The following is a 23,752-nucleotide window of genomic DNA, read 5'->3' on the forward strand; positions in this document are numbered from 1 at the left end:
TCTATTTTTAGCTAAGTCCCATATAAAATATGGAAACAAGATAATAATAATTTGAATAGCTAAGATTGATGTAATGTATTAACACTGGCAAAGTGCTTTATATATATTACTTGATCTTCACAACACTTTGATATAAATGATAATATTTTGAAAATTTTCCAGCTAAGGAAACTGATTAAGCAAAGTTAAATGACTTATCCAGGGTCACACAAATGCAAAGTGTCTAAAGTCAAATCTGAACCCACAAATGACTCTACACACATTTACAATGTATCTCAAACTCAGCATGTGTCAAGATTAGCTTAAAACATTTCTTCTGAAAGCTGCTTGTCCTCCCAAATTCACTATTTCTGTAAATAGTGCTACTATGCCCCAGTGTGGTATGTTTATAAATCTAAAGTTATTTTTAATCCCTCCTTCCCTCTCACCACTCCATAAACAATCAGTTCTCAGGACCTAGGAATTTCATCCCTCAGACACATTCATTCTTCTTTTATTCATTAGCAACTCTTAAAAAAAGCAGGGCCTTATTACATTCACTTAGATCACTATCTCCATTCCAGTAAATATTCGTATTGGATCTTTTTACGAAAAAGTATAACTCCTCTCTTCAAAAATGTTCAGCAATTTACTAATGCAAATTTACTAATTTCAAATTGCTATTGCTTTACTGAGTAATTCACCAACACTTTTTTTCTGACATCAAAGGTACTCCCTCAACTGGAATCATAATCAAATCAGTATACTGCCTAATCTATTTTCCTATTGGTTCATTCACCATCCCAGGGACTTTAGAAATCAAAATATGGATTCAACTCCTTGATAATAGGGAACATCTCTTTTTTGTATTTGTATCAGTACAGTTTAACACAGTGCTTTGCACATAGTAATTGCTTAATAAAAGCTCTTCATTCATTTATACATGTATATATATGTGTGTGTATGTATACATATATATATATATCTTTTTTATTTGTATCAGTACAGCTTAATACAGTGCTTTGCACATAGTAATTGCTTAATAAATGTTCTTCATTCATTTTATGCATATATATATATATATGTATATATATATATATATATATATGCTTGCATAGAGATACTGGGAACACACACACTCTTTTTCTTTCTGCATCCTTTCACTGTATAAATTCTTATCTACCCTTTAAAATTCAACTCAAAGTAGCTGTGCTACTTTTAACAACTCTCTGATTATCAATCCAGTTGATAATAGTCTTCCTCAGATCTAACAAAGCCTTTTATTCTTTTACTCGTATAGTGTACTCACCATATAATGGTGACACTACGGCTATTTTTGTTGAGATATCATTCTCCTACTAGACTTTAACTAGTTTGAGGGCAGGGATCATGTTTTATCTAAATGGTGTTTCTCACCCAATGCTCACTATAAGCTGGCCTTAAGTTTATTGTTATTATAAGAAATTTACTGTCTCTATAATTTTTGTTTATCTGTAAGCTGACAACTTTTCTTCACCTGAAATTCTTTCATAGAGTGTTGCTAAGAATATGTTACATGTCTTTACTTCAACCATATTCCTTCAAATCACCTTCCAGGGCAAATTCAAAAAATGCTATAATTTTTCTAATGCAGAGATTACAGTTTTAAATGTGGAATAATACAAAGACAACATGGAATAGGGAATAGAGAGCCAGAGAGTCAGAGAGAAACACAGAGAAAGAGAGCAAGAGAGAGCAAGAGAGTGAGTGATACAGAGACATACTCAAAAACAGAGAGACAGAGAGATAGAGACACACACAGAGAGACACAGAGAGAAAAAGAGAGAGATACATACAGAGAGAGACAGCAAGAGAGACATACAGAGAGCTAAAGAGTGCAAGAGAGCAAGTGAGAGAGACAGAAACAGAAACACATACAGATACACACATACAGAGATAGAGAGACAGATTCAAAGAGACACAGAGAGAAAGAGAGAGAGAAACACAGATACATACATACAGAGACAGAGACAGAGAGAGACAGAGAAAGACACAGAGAGAGAGAGAGAGAGAGAGAGACAACAAAGAGAGAGACAGAACAACAGAGAGACAAAAAGACACAGAGAGAGGCAGAGGGAGAGAGAATAATCCACCAATACTATGCTAAAAACCAAAAGTTTAAACAATGAAGTCTGGGAATATATTCCTAAAACTTTGATAATGGTAGCAAGAAAAATTCCCTTGGCTTTTCACAATTCATCCCAGGTACCACAGCAACTGTTGATGATTCAACCACATGTGGGACTTAGGATAACAATTCTTATTGCTTATTATTGCCTTATATTATAGATCTTTGGTCATGACACATTTGTTATCATAATAAAACTTTCAAAATTCCTTAAAGCTGCAAAGTAAAAATCATTTTAAAAAAGCAATTCTCATCATCAATAAAACATAAACTTACCAAAATGTTTTCTTCAGATTTAACAACTTTCTTCTTGGGTTTCTTTTTATCAGCTACTAAATTAGCATGACTCCTAAAGAATTCTTCAAAACGGACTTTGGTTTTTGCCTTTGCTTCACTTTCCACTAGGAAATATTATAAAAGTTATTGTCAGCTAACCAAATAAATATCTTCCAATAATAGATATCTGACTACATTATAATGCTAAATATGAAACTAAACATTTCAATGGCAAAATATTTTATTATATTTATATACATACATGGTGTGTGTGTGTGTGTGTGTGTGTGTGTGTGTGTGTATAGATAGAAATGACAAGAACTTAACAGAAGTAGAAGAAATTAAGAAGAGGTGGAAAGAATAAATAAAAAAACTATACAAGAAAGATATTAATATTTTTTATAATCATGATAGTATGATTACAGATCCAGAGCCAGACATCTTAGAAAATGAAGGCAAGTGGGCCATAAGAAGCATTGTTAACACTAAGTCTAGTGGATATCAGTGGCTATCAGTGGAGATGATAGAATTGCAGCTGAGCTATTTAAAACCCTAAAAGATGATACTGTTGAGCAAAGCTGGGAAACTCAACAATGGCCACTGAATTGGAAAAGGTCAGTTTATATACCAATCCAAAAAAAAAAAAAAAAAAAAAAGGCAAAACCAAAGAATGTTCAAATTACCAACTATGTAACAATTTTGGTAACAAAGTTGGTAACAAATTACCAACTAGGTAACACACCAGATAAGTCATGCTTGAGAGTCTGCAAGCTAAGCTTCAGCAATATATAAACCAACATGACCCAAAGAGCAAGTTGCTTTAGAAGAGACTGAGGTCCTAGAGAAAAAATTGCCAACATTTGCTAGATTATGGGGAAGAACAAGAGTTCCCAAAAAATATCTACTTTACTGAATACACTGAAGGCTTTGCTATATGGATCACAGCAAAATGTGGCCTATCCTTGAAGAGATGGGACTAGCAGATCATCTTACTTGTCCTCCCAAAGAATGTGTATACAGGCAAAAAAGTAACAGAAGTGAACACAAAACAATTGATTGGTTTAATATTGGCAAAGGAATACGACAAGGCTGTATATCATGTCACACTGCTTAAAATAGCACTGATCCTAGCTGTGTGACCCTGGGCAAGTCACTTAACTCCAAATGCCTCAGCAAAAAAAAAAAAAAAAAAAAAAAAAAAAAAAATAGCACTGATTAACAGGTTTCTATTACATTTATGCAGAAAAATACATACACACACACACACACACACACACACACTAGTGAGTGTATATTGTTGTCATTTAGTTATGTCTGACTTTTCATGACCTTATGAATCATAGCATCACACAGAAGAATAATGTAAAAAAATATATATATATTTATTGAAAAAATTAATGAATGTAAAAAATTAGATTGAAGGAAAAAACATTCTGTGGTAAATTATCAAGAAGTAAAACAAAATGATTTTATATCTAAGTACAAAAATATATGCATAATTATGCAAAACTTATTCAGCATGGTATTTAAGAAAACTAAAGTCAGAAAAAGTAACTGAAAATCATCAGAGAAATGTGTTAAAATTAACCTGCTTTTAAAAAATACTAAGGGGATTTTATCTCATAAAATAAGAAGATTCCAAAGGAATGAAAAATATTTTGAAGATTACTAGCACTCTTTAGAAAGGCAACTTATGAAAAAGAGCAGATTTGTAACCCCAAGGAGACTAACAGCAGTCTCCAGACAATATCCTAAAGGGGAATGTTACCTGTCCTCTTTTACATAACGCTCTCCTAGAAGAGACCATTAAAAGTCTCAAAAGAGAGTTAGAATTAAAATGGGGAAAGAAAAGAGAAGCTTTGCAAGAAAGTAACAACTTGCTGAAATATGAATTGGAAAAGGTAAAAAATTCCCAGGAAATGCAGGAAAACAGAATTTGTGAATTAGAAAGGCAACTTACAATGACATCAATAAATACTGACCTGCAAGTTTACATTCTCAATACTCTAAAGGCTTTAAGAAAATAGTCTATGTTATCAGTGACAAAAATAGAACATGTTTTAATAAAGAATTCCTTACAGGGGATTACATCTTCAATATAACTAAGAAAATGCTTGTGGTTTTGTGGAATAGTTATTGATTATAAAAAAAGCAGTTCACTTGATAGATCAAAACACAATCTTAAAGACTTTGCTCCTATGGGGAATATGCACCAGACTTATATTCAGATCATAAGAGGATTTCTTGAAAGATGGGGGAAAAAGAGGTAACTTCATTATACAATTCTTTAACAAATACTATCAAGGGACTTCCGGTTAAGATGGCGGAGAGGAGGCTCACAGCTGCATAAGCTCCACGCTTTCTCTCACTATCCACTTCATTACAAGCCTCTGAATCAATGCTTGACTGGAAAAAACCCACATATAGTTACCAAGAGAAGCCATCCTTGAGATCCGCCAAGAAAGGTCTGTCTTTACTGGAGGGCTGGGGCGGTTTTAGATCGGGCGCAGGCTGAGGGCAGCGGCAGTGAGAGCACGGGAGCAGACTGGAGAGGGGGTGTGGAGTGATCGCAGCCGTCTCTGCGGGGAGAGCTTCGCTACAGGTTTGGATACTTTGCTCTGGCAGCAAGTCAGCAGCCCAGCAGAGAAGCTAAAAACACCGGGGCTGAAGAATACAACCCCAAACAGCTGGAGTCTCTCAGGACCTGGCCGCCTCCCCCCTTCCCCCCCCACAGTGACTCAGCACGCTTTGGGATCTCAGAGCGCACGCCCAACACAGTCCTGCTAGTGCCTCACTGCTGCCCCCTGCAGTCTGTAGAGGAAGCTCGATAACACACCCAGCCCCCCTCCCCCCCCCCCCCAAAGAAAGACTCCAGTTTTTTCTGTTTTTCTTTGGTAGTTTGTCTCTGAGTAATAGACAGAATGAGCAAGAAGCTGAAGAGGACTTTAACCCTTGACAGCTTCTATACAGATAGAGAGCAGACTCTAAATCCTGAGGAGACAGACTAAAAACAGGCAGTCCCCAGGTGAATCCCCAAAGGAGGAGATCATCTGTTCCTCAGCACAGATGAACCTCATAGAAGTGATTAAAAAGGCTCTCACAAGGGAGCTAGAAGAAAAATGGGAAAAGGAGAGGGAGGCTTGGCAAAAGAGCCTGGAGAAGTCAGTTAAAGAGAGAGTGGATAAAGAAGTAAAATCCTTGAAAAATAGGATTAGTGAACTGGAAATAGAAAACAGCTCTCTAAAAAACAAAATTGGTGAAATGGAAAAAAATTCCACAGAACAAAAGAACTCAATTGGACAATTAGAAAAAGATTTTAAAAAAGTGAGTGAAGAGAATACTTCACTGAAAATCAGAATTGAACAAGTGGAATTGAATGACTCGAGGAGACAAGAAGAATCAGTCAAGCAAATCCAAAAAAATCAAACAATGGAGAAAAATGTGAAATACCTTCTGGGGAAGACAACAGACCTGGAAAACAGATCCAGGAGAGACAATTTGAGAATCATTGGACTCCCAGAAAAACATGATGAAAAAAAGAGCCTGGACACTATTTTCCAGGAAATTATCAAAGAGAACTGCCCAGAAGTCATAGGAACAGAGGAAAAAATAAACATTGAAAGGATTCATCGATCACCCACTGAAAGGGATCCTAAAATCAAAACACCAAGGAATATAGTAGCCAAATGCCAGAACCCTCAGGCGAAGGAAAAAATATTGCAAGCGGCTAGAAAAACCCAATTCAAGTATCAAGGAGCCACAATAAGGATCACCCAGGATCTGGCAGCATCCACATTAAAAGATCAAAGGGCCTGGAATATGATATTCCGAAAGGCTAAGGAACTTGGTATGCAACCAAAAATAACTTACCCAGCGAGAATGAGCATCTTTTTCCAGGGAAGAAGATGGACATTCAACGAAGTAAGCAAATTTCATCTATTTCTGATGAAAAAGCCAGAACTTAACAAAAAGTTTGATCTACAAATATAGAACTCAAGAGAAATCTAAAAAGGTAAAGATTAATCTTGGGAACTATAATTTGACTATATAGATGTATAAAGAATATATACCTTGTTCTAGAAATTGATGTGGAAAGGACATTGTACCAGAAAAAGGGCAAAGTGGGGGTAGTACATCTCATGAAGAGGCATAGGAAACCTATTATATCTGAGAGAAAGAATGGAGGGGGATGAATATAGTGAGTATCTTACTGCCTTCAGAATTGGCTTTAAGTGAAAAATCTTAAGACATATTCAATCTATGGTGAAACTTCTCCCATCTCATTGAAAAGTGAGAAGGGAAAAGTGAAAAGGGAAGGAATAAGCTAAGCGGAAGGGAATACGGGAACTGGGAGGGAAAGGGGTAAGATAGGGGGAGGAACTCTAAGGCGGGGGGAGGGATACTAAAAAGGGAGGGCTGTGAGAAGCAAGTGGTGCTCACAAGCTTAATACTGGAAAGGGGGGGAAAGGGGAAAGAAGGGAGAAAAGCATAAACCAGGGTTAACAAGATGGCAAGTAATACAGAATTGGTCATTCTAACCATAAACGTGAATGGGGTAAACTCCCCCATAAAGAGGAAGCGGTTAGCAGAATGGATTAAAAGCCAGAATCCTACAATATGTTGTTTACAGGAAACACACCTGAAGCGGGGAGATACATTCAGGTTAAAGGTAAAAGGTTGGAGCAAAATCTACTATGCTTCAGGTGAATTCAAAAAAGCAGGGGTAGCCATCCTGATCTCAGATCAAGCTAAAGCAAAAAATGATCTAATTAAAAGAGATAAGGAAGGACACTATATCTTGCTAAAGGGTAGCATGGATAATGAAGCACTATCTATATTAAACATATATGCACCAAGTGGGGTAGCATCTAAATTCTTAAAAGAGAAACTAAGAGAGCTGCAAGAAGAAATAGACAGTAAAACTATAATAGTGGGAGATCTTAACCTTGCACTCTCAGAATTAGATAAATCAAACCACGAAATAAATAAGAAAGAAGTCAAAGAGGTAAATAGAATACTAGAAAAGTTAGATATGATAGATCTCTGGAGAAAATGTAATGGAGACAGAAAGGAATACACTTTCTTTTCAGTAGTTCATGGAACCTATACAAAAATTGACCACATATTAGGACATAAAAACCTCAAACTCAAATGTAGTAAGGCAGAAATAGTAAATGCATCCTTTTCAGACCACGATGCAATGAAAATTACATTCAACAAAAAACCAGGGGGAAGTAGACCAAAAAATAATTGGAAACTAAATAATCTCATACTAAAGAATGATTGGGTGAAACAGCAAATCATAGACATAATTAATAACTTCACCCAAGAAAACGATAATAATGAGACATCATACCAAAATGTATGGGACGCAGCCAAAGCGGTAATAAGGGGAAATTTCATATCTCTAGAGGCCTATTTGTATAAAATAGAGAAAGAGAAGGTCAATGAATTGGGTTTGCAATTAAAAATGCTAGAAAAGGAACAAATTAAAAACCCCCAGTCAAACACTAAACTTGAAATTCTAAAAATAAAAGGTGAGATCAATAAAATTGAAAGTAAAAAAACTATTGAATTGATTAATAAAACTAAGAGTTGGTTCTATGAAAAAACCAACAAAATAGACAAACCCTTAGTAAATCTGATTAAAAAAAGGAAAGAGGAAAATCAAATTGTTAGTCTTAAAAATGATAAGGGAGAACTCACCACTAACGAAGAGGAAATTAGAGCAATAATTAGGAGTTACTTTGCCCAACTTTATGCCAATAAATTCGACAACTTAAATGAAATAGAAAAATACCTCCAAAAATACAGCTTGCCCAAACTAACAGAGGAAGAAGTAAATATCCTAAACAGTCCCATCTCAGAAAAAGAAATAGAACAAACTATCAATCAACTCCCTAAGAAAAAATCCCCAGGACCAGATGGATTTACATGTGAATTCTACCAAACATTTAAAGAACAATTAACTCCAATGTTATATAAACTATTTGAAAAAATAGGGATTGAAGGAGTCCTACCAAACTCCTTTTATGACACAGACATGGTACTGATACCTAAACCAGGTAGGCTGAAAACAGAGAAAGAAAATTATAGACCAATCTCCCTAATGAATATTGATGCTAAAATCTTAAATAAAATATTAGCAAAAAGATTACAGAAAATCGTCACCAGGATAATACACTATGACCAAGTAGGATTTATACCAGGAATGCAGGGCTGGTTCAATATTAGGAAAACTATTAGCATAATTGACTATATCAATAACCAAACAAACAAAAACCATATGATCATCTCAATAGATGCAGAAAAAGCATTTGATAAAATCCAACATCCATTCCTAATAAAAACACTTGAGAGCATAGGAATAAATGGACTTTTCCTTAAAATAGTCAGGAGCATATATTTAAAACCATCAGTAAGCATCATATGCAATGGGGAAAAACTGGAACCTTTCCCAGTAAGATCTGGAGTGAAGCAAGGTTGCCCACTATCACCATTATTATTTAATATCGTATTAGAAACACTAGCCTCGGCAATAAGAGTCGAGAAAGATATTAAAGGAATTAGAGTAGGCAATGAGGAAACCAAACTATCACTCTTTGCAGATGATATGATGGTATACCTAGAGAACCCCAGAGATTCTACCAAAAAGCTATTGGAAATAATTCATAATTTTAGCAAAGTAGCTGGCTACAAAATAAATCCCCATAAATCCTCAGCATTTTTATACATCACCAACAAAACCCAACAGCAAGAGATACAAAGAGAAATTCCATTCAGAATAACTGTTGATACCATAAAATATTTGGGAATCTATCTACCAAAGGAAAGTCAGGAATTATATGAGCAAAATTATAAAAAAGTCTCCACACAAATAAAGTCAGACTTAAATAATTGGCAAAATATTAAGTGCTCTTGGATCGGCCGAGCGAACATAATAAAGATGACAATACTCCCTAAACTAATGTATTTATTTAGTGCTATACCAATCAGACTTCCAAGAAAATATTTTATTGATCTAGAAAAAATAACAACAAAATTCATATGGAACAATAAAAAGTCGAGAATCTCAAGGGAATTAATGAAAAAAAAAATCAAATGAAGGTGGCCTAGCTGTACCTGATCTAAAATTATATTATAAAGCAGCAGTCACCGAAACTATTTGGTATTGGCTAAGAAATAGATTAGTGGATCAGTGGAATAGGCTAGGCTCACAAGACAGAATAGTCAATTATAGCAATCTAGTGTTTGACAAACCCAAAGCCCCTAACTTCTGGGAAAAGAATTCATTATTTGATAAAAACTGCTGGGATAATTGGAAATTAGTATGGCAGAAATTAGGCATGGACCCACACTTAACACCATATACCAAGATAAGATCAAAATGGCTCTATGACCTAGGCATAAAGAACGAGATTATAAATAAATTAGAGGAACATAGAATAGTTTATCTCTCAGACTTATGGAGGAGAAAGAAATTTGTGACCAAAGATGAACTAGAGACCATTACTGATCACAAAATAGAAAATTTCGATTACATCAAATTAAAAAGCCTTTGTACAAATAAAACTAATGCAAACAAGATTAGAAGGGAAGCAACAAACTGGGAAAACATCTTCACAGTTAAAGGTTCTGATAAAGGCCTCATTTCCAAAATATATAGAGAACTGACTCAAATTTATAAGAAATCAAGCCATTCTCCAATTGATAAATGGTCAAAGGATATGAACAGACAATTTTCAGAGGATGAAATTGAAACTATTACCACTCATATGAAAGAGTGTTCCAAATCATTATTGATCAGAGAAATGCAAATTAAGACAACTCTGAGATACCACTACACACCTGTCAGATTGGCTAAGATGACAGGAAAAAATAATGATGAATGTTGGAGGGGATGCGGGAAAACTGGGACACTAATGCATTGTTGGTGGAGTTGTGAACGAATCCAACCATTCTGGAGAGCAATCTGGAATTATGCCCCAAAAATTATCAAATTGTGCATACCCTTTGATCCAGCAGTGTTTCTATTGGGCTTATATCCCAAAGAAATACTAAAGAAGGGAAAGGGACCTGTATGTACCAAAATGTTTGTGGCAGCCCTGTTTGTAGTGGCTAGAAACTGGAAATTGAATGGATGCCCATCAATTGGAGAATGGCTGGGTAAATTGTGGTATATGAATGTTATGGAATATTATTGTTCTGTAAGAAATGACCAGCAGGATGAATACAGAGAGGACTGGCGAGACTTACATGAACTGATGCTAAGTGAAATGAGCAGAACCAGGAGATCATTATACACTTCGACAACAATATTGTATGAGGATGTATTCTGATGGAAGTGGATTTCTTTGACAAAGAGACCTAACTCCGTTTCAATTGATAAATGATGGACAGAAGCAGCTACATCCAAAGAAAGAACACTGGGAAATAAATGTGAAGTATTTGCATTTTTGTTTTTCTTCCCGGGTTATTTATACCTTCTGAATCCAATTCTCCCTATGCAACAAGAGAACTGTTCGGTTCTGCAAACATATATTGTATCTAGGATATACTGCAACATATCCAACATATAAAGGACTGCTTGCCATCTAGGGGAGGGGGTGGAGGGAGGGAGGGGAAAAAAAAAATCGGAACAGAAACGAGTGTCAATATAAAGTAATTATTAAATAAAAAATTAAAATAAAATAAAATAAAATGCTAAAAAACAAAAAAAACAAAAAAAACAAATACTATCAAGCAAGATATTAAATAGCATGACATGTGCTTGCCAAAAGAATTCACATAGAAATATGTGTACTTCCATATTTCCTGTGAATGACATTGTGGTACTAACTAAAGGGTAAAATATTACTGGGTCTCTTCAATGAGTCCATGGTCACTCAAAGGAAATGTATGTTGAAATCCACATAGGAAAAAAAAAGTGGAAAATGATTAATGCCCAGTTCATAGCTTGAACAAGCTCAACATTGGAAAAAGAGCTTAGTCCAGAATTAATTAAAATAAAGTCAGTGAGACAGATCACATAAGGAAAACTGCACAATTTTTTTCACTTTCCTAAGTTGTTCCCTGACATTAAAACTCATCTTTTAAACTAGGTTTTTCTTGATAATGCTATATGGCTGAGTGATGAAGCAATGTAATTAACGAATCAAAACTACAGCTGGCCTGAAAAGCAACAAAAAGACAATTGCAATAAGTAGAAGCAGTCTGAAGCATATTACTAACTAATACTTATGTGTGAAAAGTGGTGTATAACAGGTCAACTATTGATATATATGGCCAGAAAAGGTAGAAGGCCAGTGACATAGAGACATTTCCCAATGGTTACATTGGTATCCATGAAATATTATAAAAAATTAAAGGCAAGCCAAGATCCTCTAATGAGGATTTATGGGAGGACATGAATCATACAGTATGAAAAGAGAAGGGTAAGATGGAGGAGACACTGATGATATCACCAATTTTTGAATTAGAGAAATGTCATTAGCACCTCATAAATATTTCTTACATATCAGGAGTTGCTAGTGTTTGTTGTAGAATTCAATCACTTTGAAATGAGTCAAACAAAACAAAAGGTAAAATTAACCCAAAAGAGTCCAATCATTTATTTGTATGTGCTTAGTGCCCATAACATAAAATAATCAAATTTATCTAGACTATATTTTGAAAGTTTTTAAATAATATAAGTAACATATTGGGAAAGGCAACTTTTCCCTTCTTAAATTTTATTCTAATTAAAAAATAAGAAGACTTGTGTAAATCAAAATATTTTAATGAAGGTAGACTATTCTATTCTATTTACCATATTCAACTAATCTTCCCCAAAAGAAACATGAATTTTAAAAACTGAGCAAAAATTAATTTTAAGCAAACATTCTAAAAAAGTTTTACCTGTTGGCATATTTGGTCTTTCTGGAAAAAGTCAAATGCCAGTATAGAATATTCAATTAATCAGCAGTCTCTGTAAAAGTAAACAAGAACAAGATTCATACATAAAAGTTAAAGTGTACATACAAAATCATAAATTTATGAATATCCTCCTGGAATTAAATCAAAAGCAGTTTATAGCTCCAGAATACAATAAAGGTTACTAACCTAACCGCTGAAATAGATGACTATTATTAAATATTAAAATTAACTAAGCAAAGTGGTTTAGATTGGAATAAAAATATTTATGTATAAAAACCCACACATCTTAAAAAGCAATAATAAGTGGTTTCCTGAATGTAAATTATATGCTTTCAAAAGATACCTGCCATTTAGTAGTTATGAATTCAATGAAGAAACCATTATCAGCTCAAAATTAATTTTCCCACATTTCTATTATGAAAATGGTAACATATTAATTCCTAATTTCTCACATAATATTTTCACAAATGATGTATTTGAATACCACTGTATCTTCTACAAAAATGAAAGTAGAATAACACAACTATTTAAAACTAAAAGCAAGCAAAAAATAGGAGGGTCAGAAAGTAGTTTGATAATATGTATTTTTAAATACAATATTATCATAGATAATCAAGATTTGTCACTTATCTTATTATCTCAAGTAATTAGAATAAAGTCAAGAAGGAAGTAATAATGACCTTTCTAACATAAATCAATTAAATGTAACAAAATTTTATTCCACCACAAAGGTGCTGTGTTTGATGCTGGACATAAAAATTTAACAGTCTCCATCTTCAAGAGCTTTGAGCACACCATAGGTACTTAATAAATGATGAGAGACTGGTTGACTTCCTACTGGATAGCAAAATAAGCCATATGGTATAGTGAATAAAGCACTGGACTTGCCTTTGACTTTTGACACCGTCATTGGCTAACTGGGTGACCCTGAGCATGGACCTCTCTGCCACTGAGTTTCCTCATCTACACAAAGATGATTACCTTTATAGAACAACTCTCTTAAAAAGGCTGTTGTAAAATCAAATGAGATACTGATGTGGAGATTAACAAATGTTAAAATGTTAATTACTACACAAAAATAAGTATAACAGCAGAATAAGAGGCTGGACCTGTCTCCGATGGGGCGGGGAACTCTCAGGTGAGGAAACTCCCTCTACCAAGGCATGGGTGTAATTTCTCTATATTTTATGGTCTTCTCTGTAATTTATGGTCTTAAGAGAATGGTTCAGAACATTGACAGGTCAAGTGCCTCGTCCAAGGTCAAAGCCAGAAGGTATTCTAGGCAGAATTCAACTCAGGTCCTTCTGGTGCCAAGGCCAAGTCTCTATTCACTACTGCACAGAGTACATTCTAGGCTTAGCGATCAGTTTGTAGAAAAGCAAGGAGGTGGAAAATGAAGAACAGGGCTTGGAGTCTAGTGTGGCTGGAAGTGTAGTAGTTTGGAATAGGGGAGTCAGACAGAATTTGTCATTAAATGCCTGGCTGAAGAATCTCAATGTTATTATGGGGTCAGCAAAGGCACTATTGTAGGTTTTTGAGTTGAGAAAGATTTTTGAGTGGGTAAATCTGTGCCTCCTTGAGATTATTTTGGCAGCTGAAGTAGAAATTAAGGAAAAGAGAAGACCGGAATACAGCAGGATTCTGCAAAAAATGCGACCAAATTCGTTCACTAAAAGTCATGTATCAAGAGTGTTATATGTCTGTACTATTAAATCTATTTATTCTTATTTTTAACATACTTTTTAAAAGTAAGCTTAAAGTCCACAGAAAACTGGACAGCAGAGAAGCCCTTCAGAAAAACATAATGACAGCACTGAGTAGCAAATGGGAATACATGAAAATATTAAAAATAAGACACAAGAACTCAAAAAAGCAGAGTAGTAATGAATTAATGTACACAGAGTATATTAACAAATAGAATGAGTACTTTAAAAAAAAGAACTAAGAGTGGCAAGAAGTAGCCCTTCTTCCAACCAAGGCAAACCCTTTCTCCATGTACATAGGAACCCAAAAATAAATCGTCCCCTCTTTTATATCCACTCTTTTTTTTTTCCTCAATAGTATTTTATTTTTTCAAATACATGTAAAGACAGTTTTCAACATTCATTTTTGTAGGACTGTGTTCCAAATTTTTCTCCTTCTCTCCTTTCCTTACTCCCCCCCTCACCAAGACAGCAGTGTAATATAAACATATTTCCATAGATGTAACGTTGTGCAAAAAAAATCAGAACAAAGGCCGGAGGGAGGAGGAGGGAGGGAGATTACGAGAAATATAAACAAACAAAAAAGGTGAAAACACTAAGCCTCCATACTTCTCTCTGGATTCAGATGGCATTTTTCTTACCAAGTCTATTGTAACTGCCTCGAATCAACTATTGTTGAGAAGAGCTAAGTGCATCATAGTTGATCATCACATAACCTTGTTATTGTGAACAATGTTTCTTGTTTCTGCTCATTTCACTCAGCATCAATTCATGTAAGCCTTTCTAGACTTTTCTGAAATTAGTCTGCTTCATTTCTTCATTGCTTCATTTCTTATATAACAATAACATTCCGTTACATTCATATACCATAACTTATTCAACCATTCCCCAACTGAGGGGCATTCATTCAGTTTCCAATTTCTTGCCACTAGAAAGGTCCTTTTCCCTCTTTTATGACCTCTTTGGTATAGAAGTGAAGCAGATATAAACCCAACCCAACGTGCTGAATAAAAGAATATGTAGAATTTTATAGCCCTTTGGGCATAATTCTAAATTGGTTTCCCGAATGGTTGGACCATTTCACAACTCCACCAGCAATGAATTAGTGTCCCAGTTTTCTCACATCCAATGCAACTTTTATTATTAATTTTTCCTGTCATCCTAGTCAATCTGAGAAATGTGAAGTGGTACCTCAGATTTGTATTAATTGGTATTTCTCTGATCAATAAGTGATCTAGAGCAATTTTTTTTTCACATGACTAGAAATGGTCATTTTCTTCATTTGAAAATTGTCTGGTGGCAGCTAGGTGGTACAATGGATAGAGCACTAGTCAGGAGGACCTCAGTTCAAATTTGATCTCAGACACTTAAAACTTCCTATATGACCCTGGGCAAGTTGCTTAACTCCAATTGCCTTGGGGGGAAAAAAAAAGAAAGAAAGAAAATTGTTCATATGCTTTGATCACTTATCAATTGGGAAATGACTTGTATTATTATAAATTTGAATCAATTCTCCATATATTTTAGAAATGAAGCCTAAATCAGAAATACTGGCCATAAAATTTTTTTCACAGCTTTGTTTCTCTTCTAATCTTGGCTACATTGGTTTTGTTTGTGCAAAAAACTTTACATTTAATGCCATCAAAATTATACATTTTGCATTTCATAATGTTCACTAGTTATTTCTCCTTTTTCCACAAATCAGTTAACTATCCTTTGTTCTACTAATCTGCTTATAGTACCACCCTTTACGTCTAAATCATGAACCTATTTGGCTCTATCTTGGTATAGGGCATTGATATTGATCAATATTTTCCAATTTTCCAGCAATTTTTGTCAAATAGTGAGTTCTTCTTTCAGAAGCTGGAATTTTTGGGTTTATCAAATACTAGATCACTAAAGTCACTGATACTGTGTCTTGTGCATTATTCCACTGATCCACTCCCCTATTTCTTAGCCAGTATCAAATGGTTTTGATGACCACTGCTTTATAAGATAATTTTAAGTCTGATACATATACTCACTCTGTCACTGATTTTCAATTCCTCCCTATTTATGGCCTGCTCACCTATAAATAAGCCCAAGTCTCTCCCAAATAAACTCAAATACCCAAGTTTTTGAAGTAAAAACTCAACATTTGGCAAAAATTGCTAGGAAAACTGAAAAGCTGCTAGGAAAAAAAATGAGGCAAAGAACAATATCAAGATAAGATCAAAATAGATAAAAGGGTTAGACATAAAGAGTAATATCAAGTAAATTATTATCCTTGAGACCAAGGCCTGTCTGAGCCAGAGACAGACTCAGAAGGGCCAAGTCTAGACTCAGAGGGGGCTCAGAAACGGACTAGAAGATAAAGAGCTTCATGGTGGCTGTCCTGTCTCCTTCACTTCTCCACTAAAATGAAGTCCCATCTGAAGGCCCTCCAGAAAGCTACCCTGGGCCCCAGGCAATGAGACAAGATTGTGAAAGGAGACAATAAAGATTTCCGGACTTTATCTCTGGCTATTCTCGTGGTGATTACTCTACTGAAACGAAGGCTGCTCCAAGACCTCCGCTTGGAGGGAAAACCACAACACTACTTGACCCCATTTGAAAAGATGAGGAACTGAAGTAAATAGTGGTTAAGTGACTTGTCCAGGGTTACACACAACTAGTTAAGTGTCTAAAGTCAAATTTGAAGTCAGATCTTACTGATTCCAAGCCTAGTATTCAATTTAACGAACTACCTAGCTGCCCCAAAGCAGCTATACTGATACCAGCAACACTACCAAAGAGATCAAAGAGGAAGAGATCTCTTTCACGTGTGCACGTGTGCGCGCTCACACACACAAATTATAACAGCTCTTTTTGTAGTAGCAAAGAATTGGAAAATGAGGGGATGCCCATCAACTAGAGAACAGCTGGGAATATTGTGGTATATAATTGTGATGAGATATCATGGTGCTGTAAGAAATGATGGGAGTAAAATGGTTTCAGAAAAATCTGGGATAACATAGGAATTCATGCAAAGTGAAATGATTAGAACCAGAATATTGTATACGGTAACAGGAGGATAAATTGAAAAAGATTTAGCTGCTCTGATTAGGATCAGGATCCAAGACTATTTCAAAGGCCCCTTGATAAAAAAAATGCTTCCAACCACTGAGAGAACAGATGATTTCTGAATGCAAATCGAAGCATGTTTAACCTTTTTTTGTTTTTTTTTCCTCCAAAAGTATAGAACCTGTGTAACAAAATGTGCACACACAAAGGAAAAGTAAGAAAGTCATATAGCAAAATATTCAAAAAGGGGGAAAATAAGTCCTGTGACAAAAAGGAGGGAGAAAACCAAAACTTGTGTTAACAACATTCCTCCAAAATGCCAATAATGTTTCAAATGATGACAATGTTTGGAAAGGGCATTCCTTCACTAGCATGGGTTGGATAAATAGGGTAGCCTCTGGGATCCTTTCAGAATCAAAGGATCTATGCCATTCTATTTGCCAGAGGATTTACGCTAAGCAACAGTGGCTGCTCAAAGTAGATCCGGTCGCTTAGCGCCCACATGGCCATTGACATTAGCAGAGCAGCAGAAGCCACCACAGGCCCTAGACAGGTCAGCGCAAAGGCACACCCATCCCTGGGGCTCGCAGTGCCGGGAGATGTGGGCCTGGGAGGGGGAAATGACAACAGCAGGGACGTGCCGCCAGCGCGCGACTGAAACAAACACGCAAGTACGCACGCATTCACGCACGAGCGGCCCCGAGAAACAGAAGCTAACCAGCGTCGCCCGCTGGCCGGAAAAGTTGGCGACTGAAAGCCCAGAGGGCACCCGACTCACCAGGAGGTGATGCGCAGCCCAGGGGAAGCGGTAGGCTTCCGTCCTTTTTCCTAAATCGACGCTGGCTGAACGACCTAAGTACCTGATGGGAGAAGCACTAGAGCTTAGAGCTGGCCGGCGGGAAGGAGAAAGCTGCCCAGCCCCCTCCTGTAACCGATGACTTAGGGGTGGGAAGGGGGTGGGGATCCAAGGGATTGGGATAGGGATGGGGAGGGGAGGAGGACCAGAGGAAATATTGGAGCTTAGTCGGGACTTAATGCGAAGCGAGTGGTTTACGTCAGTTACGGCGACGCCTCCGTTGTTATTAGCAACCGAGGTACCTCCCCCACCCACCTCCGCTCTAGTTTTTTTTAGAGCTCCAGCCAATAGCAACGGCGCCGGCTGGGGCGCCTCAAGAGAATCGGGATTGGCCCACCGGTCTGCATGCACCCGCCACTTAAACCTAAGAAAGCTAAGACCGCATCGAGGGGCGGAACCTGCAAGCAAAAGTCGTCGGAAGTCAACCCGTGATATTTGGACTGCCCAAATTCAGCTCTCAAGTTAACCTTTTGTATGTTTTTGACCTACGTAGGGCGAGCTGGTGAAACTTGTCTCAGAATCCTCTTTTTGAATGCTTAAAATAACAGGATACAAACACATTGACTGTAATAGTCATTTTTAAGTGCATGGACAAGTCAAGAATTCCTGCTTTAATAATAGAAAAGTCTTCCTTATTTCATGCTTAAATCTAACTTTAATGTTATTGCTTATTGATTTATAAAGATCATATCAAATATTTTTTAAGGACTTAATATATGTAAAATGCTTTCAAGAAGCTTTCTTTCATTAAAAGTAAAATAAAATGTACCTGTAAATTAGTACAAAATCTATGCAAGGGGAATGAGAAGTAATTTTTTGGTGGAAGAGTAATAAATAGCTGGACAGGAGGGAAAATCTAAAAAGTCCTCTCGTATTAGGTGGTACTTGAACAGAGCTGTAGAAAATTAAGGATTCTAAGAGATCTAGGTGAAGTTGATGGATATTTATGTAATAAAACAGTTCAAAATCAGAAGAGGAATTATTGAATATGTGAGACAACCATTGAACCAATATACTCTTTATCAATGACATCATCAGCGCCTGTGGATTTCACTTTGATCTTTATGCAGATGAAATATTATATATATATATATATATATATATATATATATATATATATATATATATATATATATATATATATATATGTAGCCCCTATCTCTCCCTTGTGTTTCTGTCCTGTATCATTAAATTGTATGTTGAATATTTCAAAGTGGACATCCTGGAAGTCTCCATAGGTTTAAAACAATTCATTTTACCCTCTAATGTATTACAAAGAAAGGCAAAAGGATTTAAGGATGATATCTAAATTGAGAGCCTAGATGAACAGAAGGACTGGTGGTGTTCTTGATGGTAACAGGAAAGTTCAGGAATGGGAAAAAGTGTGGAGGAGAGAAGATAACAACTCCTGGGGGAACATACAAGAGTAAATAGACATGAAGGATGAAGATCTAGCCAAAAAAAAAAAAAAAATGAGAAGAGGGAGATAAAAAGAGAAGATAAAAAACTAAAAAGACAAAACTTCCAAAGAGAAGTATAAAACAAAAGATTAAGAACTCTTTTCTTAAATCTTCTAAACTTCACAATTACTATTGAAGGAACCATAATTCTTCCACCTTCTTTCCACTCACACAATTATCGTCTTGTTCCAAGCTCCCATTGATTCTCTCCTAAATGATGCCAACTTCCTAAGTGATGTCATAATTTTCCTTAAGGATTAATCATATGATTTATGTACTCAACCACTTGCAATGGCTTCCTATTGCTTCTAAGATAACCTGTTTAGCTTTTCTTTATACAACTTGGCCACAACCTCTTTCCAGCCTTATTAGACAATACTTTCGATCCTTATTGAAGCTTACTTTCCATGCTAAACACAACCAAACTGGTTTTCTCTGTTCCCCACTCCATCTCTCATCTTCCTTGAATGCATTCTATCTTGCTTATTCAGTCATGCTCCATTCTTCATGACCTCAAGGGCCAGGGTAGGCTAATGCTATCCAAGGGTTTGTTTTTTTGTTTGTTTTTTGGCAAAGATCCTGCAGTGGTCTGCCATTTCCTTCTCCAATGATTCCATCCTAACCAATACCCATTTAAGATGCAGCACTATTTCTTTACAAATTTCTGATTTCAACTGATAGTACCTTTCCTCTCAAACTACCTTGTTTTTCACCCCTTTGTGTTATATTTTTTGTATTGTATTACCTTTATACTGTATACATATTTTATATGTACTTTTTGTCAAATTAGAATGTAAGATGATTCTAAGTAGGAAATGCATTATCTTTTGTACTTATATTCAGCTAGCACCCTACCTAGAATATACTAGACCTTTAATAAATACTTTGCCTGATCAGTTTAAAGAAAATACTGAAGTGGGAATATGGAGAAGCATAATGCAAATTCAAAAGAGAACCAGACTGGTCAATAGTAAAAGGAAAATTAGGGAAAGGAAAAAAAAAAATTAGCGTAGCACAAGGAAACTTCCAGAATGTACACCAGGGTTGACCTGGGGAATTTAGAGAATTTGTGTAAGCTGGAGACTTTTTCCAAGCTCAGGAATGCAGTCCATTGAAGCATGCCACCAAGGTGACCAGGGTAGAGGTAGAGTGCAGTTGTATACATTAGGGCAGAGTTTAGACCAAGGGGAGAGTTAGAAACACTTGGATGGTAGGTCTGATCTCAGACCTGGGTCAGGAGAATGCACATCTCAGAGCTGGGAGACAATAATCAGACCTAATCATAGATCCAACAGCCTAGGAAAAACTCTGAAAGGCAGCAATTTGTTAGCCTTTATATATATATAATATAAATTTATATATAAATCAACACATGCTATGTTGAAGAGATACAGCTCATTATTTGGAAGAAGGATTAGAAAGACCCTAAGTAATACTGATCAGTATCAAACAAGGTACCATTATTTCTTACAGTTTCCTTGGCACAATTCAAAAATTAGGAGTGAATTTAGAGTAAGGCAGGAAAAATTAATAACAAATACTATGAATGTGCCAAATTTTATACATAACTTCTTTCTAGATTTATCTCCTTTCAGAGACATTTCCCTATAGAATCTTTTCCATATATCTCCTCTCTCAAAGTTGGAAACCACTACAAGTATATCTCCTCAATCAAGTGTTTAAAAATACTGTCCCGCTTTCAAGCTCAAAGTAATTCTCCACTAATGAGGAGAGTCTTATGCCTAACTTTATCCCAACAAAACTTGACAATTAAAATGCAATAGACTCATATCTACAATATATCTAGATTTATAGAAGAAATGAGGACATAGATAATCCAATATCATAAAAATTTGAATAAGCCATAAATGAACTTCTTAAAGAAAAAAAGACCAAATTTGCAAATAAGTCATAGAAAAAATGCTCCAAATCACTAATAATCAGAGAAGTACCCATTAAGCTGATTTTCGAGCTCATATTCATGAGATTGGCAAAAATGAAAAGAAAGAAGCAAAATGATATTGGAGAGGCTCTGGGAAGACAGGCACTCTGATGCATAGTTGGTAGAATACAAGTTGGCCCAGCATTTCGAAAAGTCATTGGAATTATATTCCCAAAGTCACTGAACTCTGTATACTATTTGACTTATTGTTTGATACCATTTTTAGATCCCCAAGTGATATCCCTAAAGAGATCAAAAAGGGGAAAGACTCTCATACAGAACAATATTTGTAGTACTTTTAGTTTTTCCAATATTCTGCAAATCAAAAGGCCAGTTGTTTGGAGATTGTCAATAAATTATGTTATATGGATATAATGAGATATTATTGCATCAAAAGAAACATAAAAGGGAAGCTATTGTGTGAATGAATGCAGAGTGAAGTGAGCACAACCAAATTAAGTTATATGATAACAATGTAAAGAAAAAAATTTTCAAAAGTCTTTATGATCATAATCAATGCAATGACCTTATACAATTTTAGAGTACCAAAGTAAACACACTTCCTGAAAGAGGTAAAGAGGTGTAACCAGGGATTCCTAGAGTGTAACTGATGCAATTTTCCATGTGTAAGAGCCTGTTTCTAGGAAAGTGATAATGTTGTATAACAGAAGTACTTTGTTTTTTTTATTATAACTTTTTATTTACAAGATATATGCATGGGTAATTTTTCAGCATTGACAATTGCAAAACTTTTTGTTCCAACTTTTCCCTTCCTTCCCCCTCCCCTCTCCCCCAAATGGAAGGTTGACAATTCATGTTAAATAAGTTAAAGTATAAGTTAAATACAATTTATGTATATATATATCCGTACAGTTATTTTGCTGTACAAAAAAGAATCAGACTTTGAAATAGTGTACAATTAGCCTGTGAAGGAAATCAAAAATGCAGGCAGACAAAAATAGAGGGATTGGGAATTCTATGTAGTGGTTCATAGTCATCTCCCAGAGTTCTTTCTCTGGGTATACCTGGTTCAATTCATACTGCTCTATTGGAACTGATTTAGTTCATCTCATTGTTGAAGAGGGCCATGTCCATCAGAATTGATCATAATAAAGTATTATTGTTGAAGTATATAATGATCTCCTGGTCCTTCTCATTTCACTCAGCATCAGTTCATTTAAGTCTCTCTCCAGGCCTTTCTGAAATCAATCCTGCTGGTCATTTCTTACAAAACAATAATATTCCATAATATTCATATACCACAATTTATTCAGCCATTCTCCAATTGATGCACATACACTCAGTTTCCAATTTCTGGCCACTACAAAGAGGGCTGCCACAAACATTCTTGCACATACAGGTCCCTTTCCCTTCTTTAAGATCACTTTGGGATATGAGCCCAGTAGTAACATTGCTGGATCAAAGGGTATGCACAGTTTGATAACTTTTTGAGCATAGTTCCAAATCACTCTCCAGAATGGCTAGATGTATTCACAATCCCACCAACAATGTATCAGTGTCTCAGTTTTCCCACATCCTCTCCAACATTCATTATTATCTTTTCCTGTCATCTTAGCCAATCTGAAAGGGGTGTAGTGATATCTCAGAGTTGTCTTAATTTGCATTTCTCTGATTAAAAATGACTTGGAGCATCTTTTCATATGGCTAGAAATAGTTTCAATTTCTTCATCTGAGAATTGTCTGTTCATATCCTTTGACCATTTATCAGTTGGAGAATGGCTTGATTTCTTATAGATTGAGTCAATTCTCTATATATTTTGGAAATGGGACCTTTATCAGAACCTTTAACTGTAAAAATGTTTTCCCAGTTTATTGCTTCCCTTCTAATCTTGTCTGCATTAGTTTTGTTTGTACAAAAACTTTTTTAATTTGATATAATCAATTTTTCTATTTTGTGATCAATAATGATCTCTAGTTCTTCTTTGGTCATAAATCCCTTCCTCTTCCAGGTCTGAGAGATAAACTATCCTGTTCTTCTAATGTATTTAATAATCTCATTCTTTATGTCTAGGCCGTGAACCCATTTTGACCTTATCTTGGTGTATGGTGTTGTGTGGGTCAGTGCCTAGTTTCTGCCATACTAATTTCCAATTTTCCCAGCAATTTCTGTCAAACAGCGAGTTCTTATGCCAAAAGCTGGGGTCTTTGGGTTTGTCAAACACTACATTATTAAAGTTATTGACTATTTTGTCCTTTGAACTTAATCTATTCCACTGATCAACTAGTCTGTTTCTTAGCCAATACCAAATGGTTTTGGTAACTGCTGCTTTATAATATAATTTTAGATCTGGTACAGCTAGGCCACCTTCATTTGATTTTTTTTTTAATTCCTTTGAAATTTTTGATCTTATGTTTTTCCATATGAACTTTGTTGTTATTTTTTCTAGGTCA

General features: G+C 35.6%; 1 protein-coding gene across 5 annotated transcripts in view; it reads right to left on the reverse strand.

The window, feature by feature from the left end:
• Positions 1 to 18,410, reverse strand: part of AHI1 (Abelson helper integration site 1) — a 247,360-nt gene extending 228,950 nt beyond the window's left edge. For 3 of the 5 annotated variants that reach the window (XM_051997812.1, XM_051997811.1, XM_051997813.1), the window contains exons 1-3: positions 17,861 to 18,409; positions 12,320 to 12,389; positions 2,423 to 2,547 (exon numbers count right to left, since the gene is read on the reverse strand). In XM_051997812.1, the coding sequence (XP_051853772.1) occupies positions 2,423 to 2,547; positions 12,320 to 12,329 (135 nt within the window). In that variant the 5' untranslated portion in view covers positions 12,330 to 12,389; positions 17,861 to 18,409. Of the gene's footprint in view, positions 1 to 2,422; positions 2,548 to 12,319; positions 12,390 to 17,860 lie in introns of all 5 variants that reach the window. The other 2 variants (XM_051997814.1, XM_051997815.1) reach the window with 1 other exon arrangement.
• Positions 18,411 to 23,752: the final 5,342 nt, after the last annotated feature.

Source organism: Antechinus flavipes, chromosome 4 (assembly GCF_016432865.1).
Source record: "Antechinus flavipes isolate AdamAnt ecotype Samford, QLD, Australia chromosome 4, AdamAnt_v2, whole genome shotgun sequence".
In the NCBI taxonomy this organism is placed as follows: Eukaryota; Metazoa; Chordata; class Mammalia; order Dasyuromorphia; family Dasyuridae; genus Antechinus; species Antechinus flavipes.